The 21,209-nt window shown below is 40.5% G+C and overlaps 1 protein-coding gene across 1 annotated transcript in view; it reads right to left on the reverse strand.

Moving 5' to 3' along the window:
* Positions 1–625: 625 nt before the first annotated feature.
* PGM2 (phosphoglucomutase 2) overlaps positions 626–21,209 on the reverse strand; it is a 35,841-nt gene continuing 15,257 nt past the window's right edge. Inside the window, exons 7-14 of the mRNA XM_059067616.2 lie at positions 19,407–19,596; positions 17,344–17,441; positions 15,718–15,898; positions 15,535–15,628; positions 13,943–14,072; positions 13,016–13,205; positions 8,736–8,869; positions 626–3,025 (exon numbers count right to left, since the gene is read on the reverse strand). Of these exons, the coding sequence (XP_058923599.1) occupies positions 2,923–3,025; positions 8,736–8,869; positions 13,016–13,205; positions 13,943–14,072; positions 15,535–15,628; positions 15,718–15,898; positions 17,344–17,441; positions 19,407–19,596 (1,120 nt within the window). The 3' untranslated portion in view covers positions 626–2,922. The remainder of the gene's footprint in view (positions 3,026–8,735; positions 8,870–13,015; positions 13,206–13,942; positions 14,073–15,534; positions 15,629–15,717; positions 15,899–17,343; positions 17,442–19,406; positions 19,597–21,209) is intronic.

The raw sequence follows: 21,209 nt of genomic DNA on the forward strand, positions 1-21,209 counted from the left end.
ATGTCAAGAAATAACAATACCGTCCCTTAATAGCATGATGATTGAGTTAAACCGATGAGCTAAATTAATGACAGCTACTGCCAACGTTTCTCAGAGGAAAGAATAAAGGTGTTTATTTCATAGAGACACCATGAGGAAAAATAAATAAAACAGTTGGCTTGCATTTCCTCCTGCAAGTCAGTCTCTCAGACTTAATTTGGAATTTGTTCTTTCTAGGCACCAAGAGAAAATGGGCTGCCACCTCTACACTCAAACTGGACGGTCTTCCCCCCAAGCAGTTTAGCTATGAGAAGGCAGAGGGGGCTGCTACACAGCGCGCTGTCTCCATCACTGCCTTCCTCCCCTGCAGAACATTTTCGGGCATCTGCATGTCACGTGGTTCTGCCTTCCTCGTCCCCAGTGTCAGCACCCCTCCCTTCAGGCTGCAAGGTAAGGCAGGATAGGAACACATGGCTGCCTGCCTCTTCGGTAAAAAGTGTTTTTCCCCCATCTCAGATGTTAGGTCTTGTAAGAGGGCTAGTTAAGCATTCTGCCAACGAGAACTGCCAATGATTTAATTGCTGATGGTGCCCTTAATGGATTTTTATATAATTTAAAGACCTGCAGCATGATATGACCTCAGAGACCATTTAGTAAAATCTCTTTATTTTAAAAATGACAAAATGATCACCCAAAGTCCACAGTTTACATTAGTATTCACTCTTGGTGTTGTATATTCTATGGATTAGGACAAGTGTATAATGACATGTATTCACTATTACAGTATCATGCAGAAAATTTTTTTTACTGCCATAAAAATCCTCTGTGCTCTGCCTATTCATCTCTCCTTCCCCCTTGACCCCGGCAATTCACTGACCTTTTTCTTGTTTCCACAGTTTGGATGATAATGATGTGTTAATGTAGGTCCATCAACAGTAACAAATGCACCGCTCTGGTGGGGTGTCCATAATGGGGGAGGCTGTGCATGGGGCGGGGGCAGGGTGGGTACGGGATATCTTTGTATCTTCCTTCAATTTTGCTGTGAACCTAGCACTGCCCTAAAAAAAAAACAGTCTTAAAAAATAACAAAATGGAGACTTTGACAGGCTAAGTGACCTGACTAAGGTCACAGAGCTGGCTCCCCGTGAACCAAGACTAGAATGCATGGTCCTTATGGAGCAAGCTTTACGCACCACACGCTGCTACCCTGCATCCCGCAATAACAAGAAAAAGTCAAGAAATACTTACTGGAGGATCTCCTCTAGGTCCAACTGAATCACCCGCTCACGCGAGGGAAGTGGGGCAGGTCCTGAAGTTTACATCTGGGTTCTGTTTTCAACATCTCCCCACCACCCTCCAGGACCACACACACACACCCCAGCGCCTCCAGGCTTTTGCGAATGCTGTGCTCTGTGCCTGGAAGACTTCCTCCTCCATCTCCAGCTGCTACGTGCCCCTGAAGGTGAAGCTTCCTCTGGGCAGAATGAATCCCTCTCTCACAATCCTCAACTCTGAGTACTTTGCAGATAACTCAATTATAGAACGTGTTAAGTACTGTAGTTACTTATTAGCCCTCCAATTAGACCCTGAGCTCCATCAAGCAGGACTGGATCTTAATTACATTCGCATTTCCAGAAACAAACTCTGTGATGGGGTACAATTCATGTGCTCACAAAAATGCAGAGAGGACACAAATCTAAAGTTTCTCTTTTCCAGAGTACACTTGAAGGCTAGAAAACAAACAAAAATAAATATAGCTTCTACAATGAAGCAGCTGATAGAATATACTGAATATTGTACATTTAAGAGTTCTGGTAGGGGACAAACTATGTATCACTAGGATATACAAATATTCTTTCCTTTACATTAGAAACATGATTGTCAATGGTACTGTAATTTTTCATTGTTCTGAAACTGTTAATAACCATTTAAGTTAATAATAATGTAGGCAATCATTTGCTTTAAAAATAAAAAAGTCATACAAAATATATAAAGTATATAAAGAACAGTTTGGTCCTCAGTCATAGGTACTCAATGGGAGTCATTTTGGAAGTTTATAAGGCCATCAATTATGAGAAGGCACAGATTAAATAATGAACCTGAAAAAGTCTAGCTTTAGATTGTGATCACATAAGAACAAGGTAAAAAAAATCAAGGTCAGGTAGTCACTGTTTAGAGTCCTTGCTGCTTTAGGACCAAAATTACATTGAATTGTGTTAAAGCAAAAAACTACAATAATCTACTTTGCAAGTCTCAAATAACCAATTGTTTCATTCAAGATTTAAAGAGATAGAGTGAATGTTAACACACTGAACAAAGATGGTTAAGCTGTTTTTTCCTAGCACATACACAATGTATAATGGTGCATTATTAGAATTAAAGTTTTAGATCAAAAAACTATCTTTTTAAAGTATCTTTTGCTCTACTTCAAAGGTTCCTGTGAATTGTATTTTCCCTAAACACAACATTTGATCTGTTCGTCTATTTTACTTTTAAGCAATTGATAGAAATGTAAATATACATATATGTAGAAGTAGCTATCTTTTACATAGGACAGCCCAGAATTTAGTAATATGTATAGGCTTTCTGGCTGTTTTACTTACACATAAAATGAATTTTAGAGAAGAAACATATTTGGTATTTATTCTAATGAAAGCATATTAATTACAATATATTTTTGAAGGTTAGTTGTTTTTAAAATCTTCATTTTTAAAATTCAGATGATGCTCAACCTTTTAACAGGAATGTTGGTTTGTTAGATTGGGCTATCTTTCTTTGTTATCCTTAAAGTTCAAACATAAAACAAGGAGGGATGTAGGTCTATTAAAAAATATGAATACTTGTAGCAATAGTTTAAATTATATGACCCACAAAAATATTGCTTAAGAAATCAATTTCAGCTTAATTGTAGGGAAATGTAATTATGCCCAAGGCTGGGACAGTTTACTCTCCTTTTGGCTGCAGGTTATACTTTTGTGGCTGGAAAAAATGTTCTTCAATAGCACTGACTAGTTCATTTAGTTCTTTCTTCAGCTGGTCAGGATCACTGCAAAATAAAGGGGAAAAAAATGCCAGGTCAGTAGATTATTCCAAAGCATATTTTAAAGACTCCTCACATAGATCAATTAACATTCATATTTACCCTTAAGCAGAGGGCTAAATCAGACAAAACAGAACTCCAGTTACTTAAGCATGGGAACACATCTGTGATGTAGACAAAAATCTCATGTGACAATATTCACTATTTTCCGCAAAGGCCTTCCTGAGGTCTCTACTATAAACAAAAGCACCCCTTTGCACTTCTTATAAGAATTTTTAAGAAACACAATTTGTAGCCTAGCATCCCTAAAAGCTCTGTCTGTACCTAACAGTGCAGAGAAAACTTTCATGACTTCAGCTGTCATTAAATCCTGCTGAACTTTTACAAATAACATGGCTGGCAAGTCTTTGATCTCCCAGGATATGAATGTTCTTGATCCTGTTTGTCTTCAAACTATTGGGAGCTGGGCTACAGCCTTCTGTGTAAGGCCTTCCCAGGATGGAAGAGATGGGGAGCCTCCTAGTGGGCCTGCTGGTCACTCACCCAGAACTCAGACCCCGAGACCCCCTGTTTATTTTTTTAAAAACATCTTTATCTTTACAATGGTGTTATTAGTTTCTGCTGTATAACAAAGTGAATCAGCTATACATATACATATATCCCCATATCTCCTCCCTCTTGCGTCTCCCTCCCTTCCACCCTCCCTACCCCACCCCTCTAGGTGGTCACAAAGCACAGAGCTGATCTCCCTGTGCTATGCGGCTGCTTTTTATTCTACTTTGGGAACAAAAAGGTCACAACTAAAGTATAAACAAAAATCTTGGGAACTAGATCCCTTTAAGGAAACCAAGTTTTCAAGCATGTGGAAAACACTCACTTATGTGCAAACAGTTGCAAGGTTGATGACAGATAAAACAGACTTGTGGGCTTCCCTGGTGGGGCAGTGGTTGCGAGTCCGCCTGCCGATGCAAGGGGACACGGGTTCGTGCCCCGGTCCGGGAGGATCCCACGTGCCGTGGAGCGGCTGGGCCTGTGAGCCATGGCTGCTGAGCCTGCGCTCCGCAACTGGAGAGGCCACAGCAGTGAGAGACCCGTGTACCGCAAAAAAAAAAAAAAAAACCAAAAAACCCCCCCAAAAAACCAGACTTGTAATTAGACAGGTGTCTAATTTATGTGGCAGCCTTACATATCAGGTTACTAGCATGAGGTGTTACTATAAGTACTGAAAACCAAAAATCCTTCAATTCAAACTTTTAATACTTCATACATGACCACCTTTAATATATGCACACTTAATTTTAACGGAAAGGGCAATCTTTGTAATTAGTTAATATCATTTTTGCATTGTAATAGCTAACCAGTACAACTAAAACAATCCATTTTATTACAGAAATTAATTCTGGCTGTACTACTTACTAGCTGTGTGCCCTTGGGCAAGTGACTTAACCTTTCAAAGGCCCAGATTCCTCATCTGTAAAATTGAGATAAAGACTTTATTTTCTCAAGAGAGTTGTTGTATAGATTGAGATAAATTATAGAAAGCAATTAGCACAGAACCTGGCCCCAAAACCTCAATAAATGTAGCTATCATTATAATTATTTTTACTCCCCCATTGGTAACATATATAGTAATTATGCTTCATAAATATATATGAATTACACAAGCCTTTTCTTCTCCTTCTCCATAAATGTGCTTTGAAGAAAATAACAGTTCTCAGGAAGGCACACCAATAATTACTGTTTTTTTAAAAATATATACATTTATTTATTTATTTATTTTTGGCTGAGTTGGGTCTTTGTTGCTGCACATGGGCTTTCTCTAGTTGCGGCGAGAGGGGGCTATTCTTCATTGCAGTACACAGGCCTTTCATTGTGGTGGCTTCTTTTGTTGCAGAGCACGGGCTCTAGGCATGCGGGCCTCAGTAGTTGTGGCACGTGGGCTCAGTAGTTGTGGCTCGTGGGCTCTAGAGCACAGGTTCAGTAGTTGTGGTGCACGGGCTTAGTTGCTCTTCAGCATGTGGGATCTTCCCAGACTAGGGCTCAAACCCGTGTCCCCTGCATTGGCAGGTGGATTCTTAACCACTACACCACCAGGGAAGCCCTTATTGGTTTTCTTAAAACAATGAACATAAAACAAAACTCATCAATGAATTTACTATATGTCTCCTGCTGGTTTTGTTTCTCTGTTAGAACCCTGCTTGAGATTATTCCCTAAATCTTGAGATAATAAGAGAGTGTCCTTGTTCTTAGGAGTTGAGTATTGAAGTCTGCAACTTATTTTCAAATGGCTGAGGAAACAAATAAACCAACCCAAATATATAATATTGATATGCATGGTGAGTGACAGCAAACTTTGCAAAATGTTAGCAACTGCTGAAACTAGGTTAGGGTAGGCAAACTATGGCTTGCGGCCTATTTGTGTAAATAAAGTTTTATTGGAACACAGCCACACCTATTTTTTTATGTCTGTGGCAGCTTTCTGGCTACAACAGCAGAGTTGAGTGGTTATAACAAGGGCTGTATGGTCTGCAATCCCTAAAATAGTTACTATTTGGCTCTTTACAGAAAAAGTTTGTCAACCCCTAGTCTATGTGAGGAGTATGTGGGTATTCACTACATTATTTCTACATTTCTATAGGTTTGAAATTTTTCACAATAAAAAGTTGGACAAAACTAAAGACATCAAGGGAATTCCCCGGCAGTCCAGTGGTTAGGACTCTGTGCTTTCACTGCCGAGGGCACAGGTTTGATCCCTGGTTGGGGAACTAAGATCCCACAAGCTGTGTGACACAGTCCAAAAAAACCCCCCAAAACAAAAAACAACAACTAAAGACATCAACCCCAACAAAAATATTTTTTAAAAGCAGGACTCATATTTGAAAAAGATTTTCTGTTCAAAAGGGTTAGTGGGTTGCGGAATTCTATGAATGAATGAAATTCATGATATAAAATATATTAATGGGCTTCCCTGGTGGCGCAGTGGTTGGGGGTCCGCCTGCCGATGCAGGGGATGCGGGTTCGTGCCCCAGTCTGGGAAGATCCCACATGCCGCGGAGCGGCTGGGCCCGTGAGCCATGGCCGCTGAGCCTGTGTGTCCAGAGCCTGTGCTCTGCAACGGGAGAGGCCACAACAGTGAGAGGCCTGTGTACTGCAAAAAAAAACCAAAACAAAATAAAACAAAATATATATATATATATATAAATAATATTTAACGTTATCAGAAAGTAAGGAAACCTTAGCCATGGCTTTATTGCTGTTGTGTGTTAGTTACGCTCATGCCTTGCTTGAGCCCTGACAGCATATCTATGGGCTGACCTAGTGCCTAATGTTTCATTTAATAAATGGGAGCAACATTTCAATGACTATAATCAAAGGACAAATTTTCAAAGTATTTTCAGCAATTTAGAAACTAATATTTGAATTCAGTCCACTCAGTAAGCCATGTGAAAAATGTAAATATCATAGATCTTTAAACAGTAAGTTGTATTGTTACTATAAAAGAAAGTTTTCTAAACTATTACACATATTTTCACAGGATAATGAAAAGGAAAAAATATAGAGAGAAAATAGATCTTTAAATTGGACTTATGTCCATTTGTTTTCAAAAGAATGAGATACAGAAATATGAAAACACTAAGTGAGAATGAGAATTATTCAGAAGAAGATTCAGGGCTGATTTGGGTGTGGCTTGCTATTTCCTTTATGATAAAGTCTCCAACAGGTGACTATTCTGAGTTCTTGTATCCATGTTTTATAGTTTTGTTTTGTTTTAGTATTTCTTGCATTGCTATCAGCCCTCACTTCTTCATGCCTAAGGAAAGTGCAACTGTAACAAATCTTCCCTGCCCCTCTAATCTGCTACATTTAATCTGCTACTAGCTCGCTGATTTAAGATGCTCAGAAAATTTCCTCTGCTCTTATTTCCACATAATGTAAATTTGGTTCACAAGCCATAAAAACCCTATGGACAAAGCTTTGGAGAGTATGTGCCATTACTACCTAGGCCTGTGTCGTCTACTACAGTAGCCACTAGCCACACATGGGTACGGTGCAATTGAAATGCGGTTAGTTCAACAGAGGAACTGAATTTTTCATTTCATTTAAGTTAATTAATTGAAATTCAAATTTGAAAACTAGCACTTGATTCAGTTATTGGAAAACTTAAGTATGTTTGCAACAACTTGGGTGTCAAAATCTACTTTTTCAACTGTAAATTTTAGGAACTCTAAATACAGATTAAGGGGACCTCTCTGGTGGTCCAGTGGCTAAGACTCCGCGCTCCCAATGCAAGGGGCCTGAGTTTGATCCCTGGTCAGGAAACTAGAGCCCACATGACGCAACAAAAGATCCTTCATGCCGTAATGAAGATCTTGCGAGCCGCAACTAAGACTCGGCACAGCCAAATAAATAAATATTAAAAAAAAAACCAAAAAAACCAAAACATTTAAAGTATTTCCAAAAAAATATAGCATTCAAATTTGAGATGTGTGGTAAGTGTAAAATATTGTATGGATTTTGAAGACTTAGTGTGAAAAAATTTTTTTTAAATATATCATTAATATTTATAGTGATTACATGTTGTAATGTTAATATTTAAAATACTTAAATAAATATATTATCTGTTTCTTTTCACTATTTAAAATTGTGTCTAGGAGAAAATTTCAAGTTGCGTATGTGGCTCACATTTTATTCCTGCTGGAGAGCACTGACTTAATTCACTTTTTAAAAAAATTTCCTGATTTTTGAAAAATTATTTTAATTTTTGGCTGCGCTGGGTCTTCGTTGCTGCACACGGGCTTTCTCTAGTGGCGAGTGGGGGCTACTCTTCGTTGCGGTACGCGGGCTTCGCATTGTGGTGGCTTCTCTTGTTGTGGAGCATGGGCTCTAGGCACGTGGGCTTCAGTAGTTGTGGCACGTGGGCTCAGTAGTTGTGGCACATGGGCTTAGTTGCTCCGCGGCATGTGGGATCCTCCCCAACCAGGGCTTGAACTCCTGTCCCCTGCATTGGCAGGAGGATTCTTAACCACTGTGCCACCCGGGAAGTCCCAAATTTCCTGATTTTGAACTGTATTCTAAATAGAGAAATGATAGCTAAGTGACTGTTAAATAGGTGTGTAATATGACATTTACACATGCTAGCTACATGTACCACGGCTGATAAAGTTCAAAATGTTACAGGTGTTGGAAAGTGACCAACTCAAACCTTTTATCAAAGTCACAAAACACGACCCTGAAGCTACCAGACCATTGGCTCTTGGTGGTAAGGACTCTTTCTGCTGTGGCTCTTCATCTGCTCCAAGACCCAGCATGATTTACACACAATAGGTACGCAAAGATATTTAGATATTTGTTGAATGGACGTGTAATGCATTTTAATTTATTGTATCAGACACAGAGAAAAAGAGAAAAAGTCATGGTGCCAGCCTCAAATATAAAGTACTAGAAAAAGGAAATTTAATTATTATTACTGAAATTAGGAATGAAATTTTCCCATACAGAGAAATTTGGGGTAGAAGGAAATAACCAAGTAGGAAGTAAGCACTCTTGTCCCTAGACGCTTCAAGGGGCTGTTAATGTCACAATAGTGCTGCAGGTTCTGAAACAACATTCCTAATTAAACTACACATTGGAAAGATAAAATATTTTACTTAGTGTCTGAATAGAATTTAGGAAGTTTAGGGAATAAAAATCACAGCAGCTGCCATCCATAGCATACCTATTTCCAGGGGGGGCGCACAGTTCCGAATAGTACTTGATTTTGGGCTCTGTCCCACTGGTCCGAATGGTGGCCACGCCTCCATTAGCAAAGGTAAAGGTGATCATTTGGCTTCTTTTACTAGTAGGGAGAACCTAGGAATTAATTTACACATTATAAATTTAAGTAGTGGGCTTCCCTGGTGGCGCAATGGTAGCGGGTCCGCCTGCCGTTGCAGGGGACGCGGGTTCGTGTCCCGGTCCAAGAGGATCCCACATGCCGCGGAGCGGCTGGGCCCGTGAGCCATGGCCGCTGGGCCTGCGCGTCCGGAGCCTGTGCTCTGCAACACCAGAGGCCACAGCAGTGGGAGGCCCACGTACCGCAAAAAAAACCCCACAAAAGAACCAAAAAAACAAATTTAAGTAGTAACATAAGCTGTTCTTAACATTTTCCCCTGAATAAGCAAGAAAGTAAATGCAAAACAAAGAAGAAAAGAACATTTCTGAGGAAATCAGAAAATGTACTCTGTATAAATGAAATAAATAATAATAAGACAATTTGTGAAAATTAACTTTGTATATTACTTTTTACCTCCATGGTTCTATTAAAGCTACTAAAGTTTTACTAAAATTGAAACACATCATTTCACAAGAAATTGCTTTAAACCAATTAATAATGCATTACCAAAACCCCACAAAACACTAGGCTTATTTCACTTTCAAGGTCTTCTGGTAGATGTATTCTTAGCTGATTGCTCTCCAAACTCCACTAAAATGACTGAAGCATTAAAATTAAAAAACACACAAGGGCAAAGAGGCAGCAGCAGTTGAGGGGGTTGCCAGCTAATCGTGGCAGTCAGAAACCAGGTGGAGAGGCAGAGGTGACCTGATGGAACACAGAAGAAAGCCCTCGGAGCCCCTGTAGCAGGCAGATAAGAACCAAGAAAGCATGCTCTGCAGGGCCCTGGTAAAGCTCACTACCTGGGGTACCTGGTACTGCAAAGGGCAGGCGTGAGACAAAAGAGCTATTAGATCCTCCCAAATCCCCACCTTCTGACCACGTGGTCAACCAACCACCTCATGAGGAGATGGTTTAAATCTCTGGTGTAACTGAACCAGAAGGGCTTAGAAGCTGGGGACGCTGGGCACCATGGAGGGCAGGGCATGAAGAAAACTTAGAGTCTAAGTCAGAGTTTGCACACTGAATGCTCAAACCCCTCCTCCCAGGTCCACAGCACCTCTCCACCACTTCTGGGGCCTCAGGCAGGAGATTAGGGTGAGAGCGAGGCGTCCCCAGGAGACCTTGAGGGAAATAAAGACAATACAGAGGAAACAAGATTTACATTTTTAAAAAGCTATAATTAATATCCTTAAGAGAGGTAAGATATAATACACATGAAACAAGAGTAAGATGTTACTTTCAATAAGTTAGAGAAAAAGAGCTGAAATGTTCAAAGAAGCATTGAAAGTTAATGTTGAGGTAATCTCCCCAAAAGTAGGAAAGAAGGATATAGATGGACAGTGGTAAAAAAAGAAACACGGGAAATTAGAACATCACTCCAGGAGAGTCAGCATCTAAGAACCTGTCAAGAAGGACTTGTCAAGAAGACGAGAACAGGGCTTCCCTGGTGGCGCAGTGGTTGAGAATCTGCCTGCCAATGCAGGGGACACGGGTTCGAGCCCTGGTCTGGGAAGATCCCACATGCCACGGAGAACTAAGCCCGTGCGCCACAACTACTGAGCCTGCGCGTCTAGAGCCTGTGCTCTGCAACGAGACGCCGCGATAGTGAGAGGCCCGTGCACCGCGATGAAGAGTGGCCCCCGCTCGCCGCAACTAGAGAAAGCCTGCACGCAGCAATGAAGACCCAACACAGCCAAAAATAAATAAATAGATAAATTTGTTTAAAAAAAGAAGATGAGGGCTTCCCTGGTGGCGCAGTGGTTGAGAATCCGCCTACCGATGTAGGGGACACAGGTTCGTGCCCTGGTCTGGGAAGATTCCACATGCCGCGGAGCGGCTGGGCCCGTGAGCCATGGCCGCTGAGCCTGTGCGTACGGAGCCTGTGCTCCGCAATGGGAGAGGCCACAACAGTGAAAGGCCTGCGTACCACAAAAAAAAAAAAAAAAAAAAAAAAAAAGATGAGAACAGAAAATGCAAGGGAAGAGGTTACTTGAAAAACAACCATACAGCAACCTTCTTCGACAAAAATCAAGAGAATGTCTCAGAACTGAAAGAAATGACTCCATAGATCAACAAAGACCAACCAAGTATCCAGAAAAATGAATGAAAAGAGACCCATACTAAAAGCATATCACTGAGATTTCAGAACCCCAAGTTTAGCGGAAAGTTCCTAATGTCCTCCCATGGAGAAAAAAACAAATGGCACGGAAAGGACTGAATAAGTACGGTGTTCTCATCCCTGAATGCAGCACACATGAGGTCCCAACTATTTCCTGAGTGAATGAATGATGGATGCTCAACGGCTTAACAAATACAGAGCAACGCTTTCTAAACTGTGAGTCAATAAAGCATGAGGGTAGAGTAAGACATTTTCAGACCTAAACACCTCCAAAAATTTACCTCTCATTCATTTCTTCTTAGGGAGCTACTAGAGATGTGACTTAGGAAGATAAATATAAAAAGAGGAAATCATGGGGTCCAGGAGCAAGGGACCCACCCCCAGAGAGTGGTGAAAGGGCATTCCCAGGGTGACAGCTGGGCGTTCAACCCAGACAGCAGAAGGCTCTCCCCAGAGGAAGGGACCAGGAGGGAGGCCATTGGAAACAAGATGGAACCAACAGTCCAGGTCGAAAACCCTACTGAGAGGTATTTGAAGGTTGTGGGAAGAACTGGTGAGGCTTACATAGAAATCCACGCAAATGAAAGAACAAAGCAGCTGTCAATTACAGGAAGAGTAATTCTTTATACAAAGTATGGGGAACCTAATCATAGTACACTACTTAGCTAAGCAAAAAACAATAGTTACCAGTCATAATAATACAAGCATGGAATCTGATGTCACCAATGGTATAAATGTACTGTGAGGACAGGGGAGAAGAGTCGTGAATGCTGGAAGTGTAAGAACTAAATCCCTATCTCCATAATAGAAAATTAATAAAGTCTAACACTGATAAGTCATAGTATCACCACATGAGCACATTGTTTAGAAATCTGGTGGTAAATACCAGGAGAAACAACTAAGAGGGAAGGTGGTTGTCTTGGCACATGGAAATGAGGTGGCAGGGGTTGGAACTGCCATGTTTAATCATAACCCTTTTAATATTATTTGCCTTTAAAAACATATTGTGTGCAGATGTAAATTTTAAAATATAAAAAGGTAAGTATCAAAGCAAATGTCCATGTGATGAGTTGGGAGGTTGGGATTGACATATATACACTAATATGTATAAAAGGTATAACTAATAAGAACCTGCTGTATAAAAAAAATAAATAAAATTCAAAAATTCCAAAAAAAAAAAAGGCAAATGTCCAATATCTCATACGGATATTCTTACTGTCCTTCCTCTACCCCCCTGCCATAGTTAGCAATACTCTTCTGCCACATTTGAGCCTTCTTTTGACTCCAGTGGGGGAATCTACATGGTAGGAAGAATGCAAACTCATGCTTTACAGATAACAACTACTATATATTCAGAGAACAGGGTAAAACTAAGAAGGAAGCAAGCAGTGGTTCTCAAAGTGGGACCAGTAGCATTAGCATCAGCAGGGAACTTATCAGAAAGGCAAATAAGGGGTGGGCTGCAGCACTCAGTGTTTTAACCTGGCCACCAGGTGATTCTGATGCTTTTTCAAGTTCAACTGCTGAAAGAGAGGAAAAGCTGGGTTTGGAATCAGAAGACCCAGATTCTATCCCGAGCATCACCAATTAGCTGTGTGACCACAGGCAGGTCTTACACTTCTGAGTACAGTCGTCCCTCGGTACCCGTGGAGGATTGGTTCCAGGAGCCCCCCACAGATACCAAAATTCATGGATGCTCAAGTCCATTAGATAAAATAGTGTAGTACAATCAACCCTCGGTATCCGCGGATGTGAAACCCTCGGATGATGAGGGATGACTGTATCGATTTCCTGCTGTATTAAATGACGGCATTGGCTTCGATGACTAGTGAGAACCCCTTTAGTTTCAGCTCATGATTTTTAACTATCTATATATTTTGATAGCTTATTTATAATAATGCCTAAAATCAGCTTCAATTAATTATATGATTAAGTTGAGCCATTCAAAGTATAGTCAAAAAGTAAATAGAGATGAGTTTAACTGATAAAAGACATTACTTACAGCTTTTTTATCAGGTTGGCTATCATCATAGCCAGTTGTAAGGTCCCTAATGCCAGAAATTTCAAATTTGCCACAAGTTTTTGGATAATTATTCTTCCCATCGTAGTTTCTAAGGTTTTCAAATAATTTTTTAATAGTGCCTTGATCGTGGCAGATAAAATATGAAGCTTTGGTGATATGGTAGCCATACCTATCAATACAAACACAATTACATGCAAAATGAGGAACCTATAATTCTGCACAGTGTACAATGAACTTGTATCAACCAGTATATTCTAAAACAAATAACCGCGACTAATTTCAGTGGAATAATTCAGCATTAAAAAAGAGGTCTGACATTATAAAAGAGGTCCAACAATCTACCCCAGGGATCACTGAACTGCTCTGTGGCCCTTAGCCTGTATTTCTAAGTAAAAGTTTCTCTATTGGAATGTAGCCATGCCATGCCCATTACCTTATGTATTGTGTCTGGTTGCTTTTGCACTACAAAGGCAGTGGTGAATAATTGCTTTAAAGACTAAACAGATGTTTTGTGAACACATTTAGTCTTTTTTGACATTGGACACTTAAAAATCACATTCTTCCCCTAGCCATTTCTGCAACTAATGTTCTCATTTGTTAAGAATCAATGTCATCATGAATGGTAATTACTATTAAGTAGTTAAATATCAAAATGAAAAGGTGATCCCTTATTTAGTTTTTATAGGCAATAGAATTCATAACTCAAGTAAGGACATCAGAAAGAATATTAGTATCTCATGCATAAGAACGGAGTAAAACATTTAAAAATATTACTACATGTGGGGATAACATGTAAACTGTATTTATTGTGATCATTTCACAATATAGATATACATTGAATCATTGTGTTGCACAACTGAAACAAAAAAAAATTACTTCAATTTAACAGAGTCAATAGAAACTTACTCAACATAGATGGCCTTTAGCTGCTGAGACAAAGACAAATTCTTGGTTGCTAGAAAGCTGGCCAACTCTGCACTTATGACGGCGGCACTGACTCCATCTTTGTCCAGAACAAAAGGGCAGCACATATATCCTGCAGAAATACGTGTCATACACACACCCTGAGGAGTAGGTCCCTTTACACACTGTGTGTGCACACATCTATATGCTCCCTGCCTACTGCATAAGAGGTTGTCAGTATACGTAAATGCTTCTCATTCATCACCATTACATTTAAGAATCTAGGCCAGTGCCTAGCACATAGCAGGCCTTCAAGAAGTATTTGCTGAGGTACAAACTACTATATATAAAATAACTAAGATACAAGGATGTATTGTACAACGCAGGGAGTGTAGCTGATACTTTATAATAACTATAACTGGAGTATAATCTATAAAAACATTGAATCACTATGTTGTACACATGAAATTAATATAATAATTCAACTATGCTTTAATTTAAAAAAAGAAAAGAAAAAAAGAGAAAATATTTGCTGAATAACCTTGTAAGGAGAGTCTCCCTCCTAGACAAATTGTACTCATTTTCCAGGTGTAGACCAAATCCCTCTAGCTCACACAAAACTGTTTCCAATTGTTCTAGTCAATGCTTATTCTGTCTTCTCTGAATCCCTGTACTTCTTACGAGTTATATGATTCATCTTGACACCTAGCCTATACTCTTTTGTGTGGTTTCTAACTAGAACTAGATAAACTGCTGTAGGCTAAGGTCAGTGTCATCCATTTCTTTCAGAGTCAGTGTGAAACTGATATGCAATAAATATTTGATAAACAAATATAAGAAAATCTTTCCTTTTTTTTTTTTAAATAAAACTATAGGAAGGCCAGGATTGCAGTTCTGAGAGCAAAAGAGCAAGAGCTGAACTCTTACACTTCATCCAATGAATTAGTTCAATGATGAGCCTGTGTCGATGTTGCAGGGAATGTATGAACTAGTAGAGTATGTATCATATAATAAGCATGCTAAAACATCCCCAGCCCAAACACTTGCATTTCACGTTTCTATTGCTAGCTCTCCTTTTTTGCTCATTGATAGTGATCATTTAAGACAAGTGTTTTTCCATCATCCTGGCTGGTTCTTTCAGGTGACAGTCACTCTGATGAAAGTCCCACAACCATGCCTTCTCCTTTCTTCTGGACAGATCTCTGCAGAGCACTCTATAAGGGGGAGTGAACTATATTTGCCCTGGATATCAATACCATAGTGAGGAAATATCATAACTCCCCAAATAGGAGGATTCTGAAGCTACTACAGCCGTGTACGGAACATCACTGTTCACAATTATCTGGGCAAAGGATTCACTTCTTGACATGAATGGCTTGGTTATTTGTGAGATATTCTTTTCAGCTAAAAAAATCTGTGATGCTGACTTTGGGGTAGGACAGTTCAGCATTTGCTGAGCATCACAGAAGAAAAACAAACTGTGTGTTCCTGTTTCACAGTTAATCTTTTGAACCCAAATCCAAATCCACATCTTTGCCCATTTATCTGCATTCTATAAATTAACTGATCCCAGGATCATCATGATCAACTCTTACCAATAGCTTCTTCAAAAGCAAATAAGACATTTTTCCCCTGGTCTATTAGCTGTTTGGCTCGGTTTCCCATCCACTTAAAGCCAGTTAATGTTTCCTAAAAGGATAATCCAAGCGAGAAAGAAATGTCTTAGACCTTCTACAGAGCAAAAGAAGGGAAAAGAGCAAGTCTCACAAACACTTTACCTCGAAGTGAAAGCCCTCCTTTAAGGCAATGGCCTGCAGGATTTTGGAGGAGACGGTGCTGGACAACATATATGTGTCTTTGAGGGTGCTGTGATCTTGGTTCTTTTCTTTCCAAGAAGTAAAGAGCCACCAGCCCAAGAGGGCCCCCAACTCGTTGCCTGAAAACACTCTCCATTCACCACTGAAAGAAAAAACAACCTATGTACAGCAGTGATCTCAAGAGAGATCACTTAATTATAAGTAACAATTAAGGACAGAACAATTAAGCCAAACAAGGCTCAAAGTAGCCTCTGCAGGACTGTTCTTGTTATTCTTGTTTAAATAACAGGCCAGAAGCTGACTGCCATTCCACAAACATCCAAGCAGCTACCTTGTCTCAGCCTGTTCGCCTAGACAAACACACTGTCTTTGAAGAGTGTATAAAATAAGTACATCAGCGATGACACAGAAATGCTTTAATCTCAGTCTTCGGCAAAGGCTTTGGTTTTAAACATAACAGAAACATGCTGGCAAGATGCCCCCCAAGGACTTCCCTGGTGTTGCAGTGGTTAAGAATCCACCTGCCAATGCAGGGGACATGGGTTCGAGCCCTGGTCTGGGAAGATCCCACATGCCATGGAGCAACTACGCCTGTGTGCCACAACTACTGAGCCTGCGCTCCACAACAAGAGAAGCCACCGCAATGAGAAGACCACGCACTGCAACAAAGAGTAGCCCCTGCTCTCAGCAACTAGAGAAAGGCCCGCGCGCAGCAATGAAGACCCAATGCAGCCAGAAATAAATAAATTTATTTTTTTTTTAAAAAGATGCCCCCCAAGTATAATAGTTTGCATATCTCAATTTTCCGCTCAGCTTTGTTGATTCTGAGAGAGAGACTGCTTAGCATTCCTTAAGATCCAGCGCGGTATACACAGTCAGGACACCAGAGAATAGGCTTGCAGCTTATGTTCCTGTCTGTAGGTGGCTACAAGTACACCTCACATTTCAGCATTTAGCACCTTAGCTTAAATTTCTAAAACCTGATATAGAATTGAATCTGTTTTGTTATAATCGAAAATCCTAACCCTTTGACAGCATCCCACCGTCTCCCAAACATCACATAGGCTGTTTGACGCTCCAAACTGCTTTCAATTTCTCCCCCTTACCTACCACTGCTCTATACAAACTCTACAGTCGCACTTGTCTTAAGCATCGTCAGCGGCCCACAGGCATCTTCCCTGGTATGTTCAACCTGAATTCAACATTGCTTTGAAGGTCCAGCTCCTCATCAAACCTTTCACCAAATGCTAAACTGTAAAGCCAGCAACAAAGTATTTTGCCCTCATTAGGCACTGAGTCATTGATTACAATAAAAGCAATGATAAAATGTGGGACAATAACAAATAGTAATTTCAATTCCAAATACATACTGGGCTGCTTTACTCTGCAATGTGCTTGCTGATTGTGTGGCCCCCGAATCAGTACTTGCTCTATGTTAGAGGATCTGACTGAGGTTAAGTGAGATGATCATTTGCAAAATAAATGGGAAATATTTCCAAATAGGTCTGGTCTCTCCAGAAACATTTTACTGCCAAAGATGTCACCTTTTATATTTTCCATTATGTAGTTAATCACAATTAATTGTACCTGTCTTGCTTTTCTGCCACAGCAAGTCTGTCAGCATCTGGGTCATTTGCTAAAACAATTTTGGCCGTGGTTTTGTCAGCCAAAGCAAAAGACAAAGTCTGAAAAAGAATAAGATAAAAGATCATTCCAATGAAGAATTGAGCACAGGACTTCCCTGGTGGTGCAGTGGTTAAGAATCCGCCTACCGATGCAGGGGACACAGGTTTAAGCTCTGGTCCAGGAAGATCCCACATGCTGCGGAGCAACTAAGCCCGTGCGCCACAATGACTGAGCCTGCGCTCTAGAGCCCGCGAGCCACAACTACTGAGCCCTTGTGCCACAACTACTGAAGCATGTGTGCCTAGAGCCTGTGCTCTGCAACAAGAGAAGCCACCGCAATGAGAAGCCCAGGTACTGCAACCAAGAGTAGCCCTCGCTCACCACAATTAGAGAAAGCCCACGTGCAGCAATGAAGACCCAACGCAGCCAAATAAATAAAAAAATAAAAATAATTTAAAAAATAAATGCTTAAAAAAAAAAGAAAAAAGAATTGAGCACATTTCAGTCTTTAAAAATGTTCAGTTCTTTAAGAACTAAAAGAGGTCTTTCCCCAAACCAAGGCTGAATTTTATTTCTGGAGCTGGTCTTGGCTGGTCACATATTATTTCTTGAGTCAAAGGTCAGATAATGAGAGAATCAGCACATGACCCACATGTGCCCATGGGATTCTCCCCACATCTGATAGTATGTGTGGCTGGACTGGTATTTCCAGGCCTGGGCCTGTGATCAACCTAACAGACAAACCAAAATAAACCGACTCTCTGGATATCATTGTTACCCGAACCTTTAAAAAGACTAAAAGGAACCATAATTTAAATGGTACTTCTAAAAAAAAAAAAAAAAAAAAAAAACAAATAAATGGTACTTCTTTGTATCAGAAGAATATCAACTGAGGAACAAAAATCATGTGATAAATCTCCACTGTATTACTGTTTCTTTTTGGCATTAAGAAAAACAGTAAATTAACTTAAAATTAAATTGATTAAATTGAATGTAAAGCATCGTTTTAAGTTTGCGAGTAATTTCAGCTCTCACATCCTGATGCTAAGACATCTGATTTGAAAGTTCCTTTAAGAAATGGATGGGGGGCTTCCCTGGTGGTGCAGTGGTTGAGAATCCGCCTGCCAATGCAGGGAACACGGGTTCGTGCCCCGGTCCGGGAAGATCCCACATGCCGCGGAGCGGGTGGGCCCGTGAGCCATGGCCTCTGAGCCTGCGCGTCCGGAGCCTGTGCTCCGCAACGGGAGAGGCCACAACAGTGAGAGGCCCACGTACCACAAAAAAAAAAAAAAAAAAAAGAAATGATGGGGCTTCCCTGGTGGCACAGTGGTTGAGAGTCCGCCTGCCGATGCAGGGGACACAGGTTCGTGCCCCGGTCCAGGAAGATCCCACATGTCGCAGAGCAGCTGGGCCCGTGAGCCATGGCCGCTGAGCCCATGAGCCATGGCCGCTGAGCTGTGTGTCTGGAGCCTGTGCTCCGCAATGGGAGAGGCCACAGCAGTGAGAGGCCCACGTAACACACAAACACACAAAAAAGAAATGGATGAGTTGGCTTCCCTGGTGGCACAGTGGTTAAGAATCCACCTGCCAATGCAGGGGACACGGGTTCGAACCCTAACCTGGGAAGATCCCACATGCCGTGGAGCAACTAAGCCCATGTGCCACAACTACTGAGCCTGTACTCTAGAGCCTGCGAGCCTACGGCCTGTGCTCTGCAACACGAGAAGCCACTGCAATGAGAAAGCCCGTGCACCACAATGAAGGGTAGCCCCCGCTTGCCACAATTAGAGAAAGCCCTCGCACAGCAACGAAAACCCACTGCAGCCAAAAATTTAAAAAAATATATTTTTAATTTATAAAAAAAGAATTTAAGAAATGGATGACTAATAAATATAAATATTTCCAATGACGATCGTACTTTTTTGTTTAGCACAATGAAAATGCATAAAAACATTTTACTTAATAGTAACAGTTTTGAATTATATTCAAGGTAAATTTTATAATTAAAAAAAAAATCAGGTTACCAAGACACCTTTACCCTCTTCAGGATTTGGGTATTTCACTGTTGGGAACTCAGGATCGGGATCCTTCTGTTCGGGAACAGCCTCAGGAGGAACAAAGTCAAAAGCCTTGAAAGCTGACTGCACGAAGCTGTGACCCACGCCATGGACGGAAGTGTGCACAAACTTCACCTTGTTCTCCCTGTTCACAGCCCTTGAATCAGACACATGGAGAATGATAAAATATGCAAATATGGCTCTCAAAACTGGAAGGACTGCAAAATATCAAGGAACCAGATTCCTAAGAATGTAACGTATCAAAGTAATAAGAATGTATAAGACAACTGAGTATCTTTCTAATTCCATTAAAAAAAGAAAACTTATTCACTTTCTCTCAAACATACACCCTCCCACAACACATTCAAGTTTTAAATTTTACTCTGTAGTTATTTTCCACAAATCTGCTTACTTTGGGATTTTATTTCATGCTACAGCTTTCACAGCTGGCCCAGTGGCCGTACCCACCCATGGCAGTACCAGTAAACACTCTTTACTAGCTTCACACGTTCCAAAGTGTCCCTTTTAACACTATGTGATGGAACATCCCATACATGGATGCATAAAAAATAAAACATTTTCTTTGTCAAGTAACAATCCTGTTTGGCAAAGTGCCCTGATCTAGGGACTTAATGTAGAATAAAAATGAACATCAAAATTAACAGATTTCTCTCCAGACCCCAAGCTTGGGGAGAATCCTTAAGAAAGCATCTCTTGTGATCCAGGCTGCGGGGAAGTGAACATCCACCACCACAGGAGGACACAAAACTCCACCCAGATGTTTCTCCCCCATCACCCTTTAGGACAAAAGCCTTAATCTGTAGGGGAAAGGGCAGCAACACCACAGCCATAGGAGGTGTTGGACAAGGATGCATGATTTATAACCAATCTGAAGATGAATAAAATATTAACATACCTTAAAAAAAAAGAAAAAAATTAACAGCAGAAGTTATAGAAAGGTAAACACAGGATGTTAAAAAATTCTAATGATCTGACTGCTAGATTCTTAGGTTACTGTCCACTTCTTTTGGCAATGAATAAATGAACAAGGTCTTCCTTAAGACAGCAGTAGTTTAAAACAAACATACCCTTGAAAATAAAATGCATCTAGAAAAATAAATATGCAAAATTAGTGAGAACAAATCTGGAAAAAATCTCTTAGATATTAAAGTGAATTATAAAGCTATCATGATTAGAACAGTTTAGGCCTAGATATATAAAAGCAGATTAAAGGAACAGAATAAGAGTCCAGAGGTTGATCCAATTTGAAATGGGAAATATATATGAGAAGCAGTAAGGCTTAGTGGTTAACATGATTTAGAGAGAGACTCTAAATTTAAATCTTGGAGCTCTGCCACTTATAAGCTGTGTGACTATTGGTTATTTTCTTAACCTCTCTGTATCAGTTTTCTCATCTATAAGATGGCAATACACCAGAACCTATCCTCAGCATTACCGTGATGATTAAAATGAGATTAAATTAATTAGTACAAGTGAAGGGACTGTAGCAGTTATCTGATACATAATAAGCACTCATATATCATATTAGAAATTGTTAGATTAAAGGTGATATTTCCGATCAGTCAAAGAAAAAGAGATTCTTTAGTTTAATATGTTGTTACAATTGCAACTTCACAGGCTCCGGACGCGCAGGCTCAGTGGCCATGGCTCACAGGCCCAGCCGCTCCGCGGCATGTGGGATCTTCCCAGACCAGGGCACAAACCCGTGTCCCCTGTATCGGCAGGCGGACTCTCAACCACTGTGCCACC

Source organism: Kogia breviceps, chromosome 6 (genome assembly GCF_026419965.1).
Source record: "Kogia breviceps isolate mKogBre1 chromosome 6, mKogBre1 haplotype 1, whole genome shotgun sequence".
Classification (NCBI taxonomy): Eukaryota; Metazoa; Chordata; class Mammalia; order Artiodactyla; family Physeteridae; genus Kogia; species Kogia breviceps.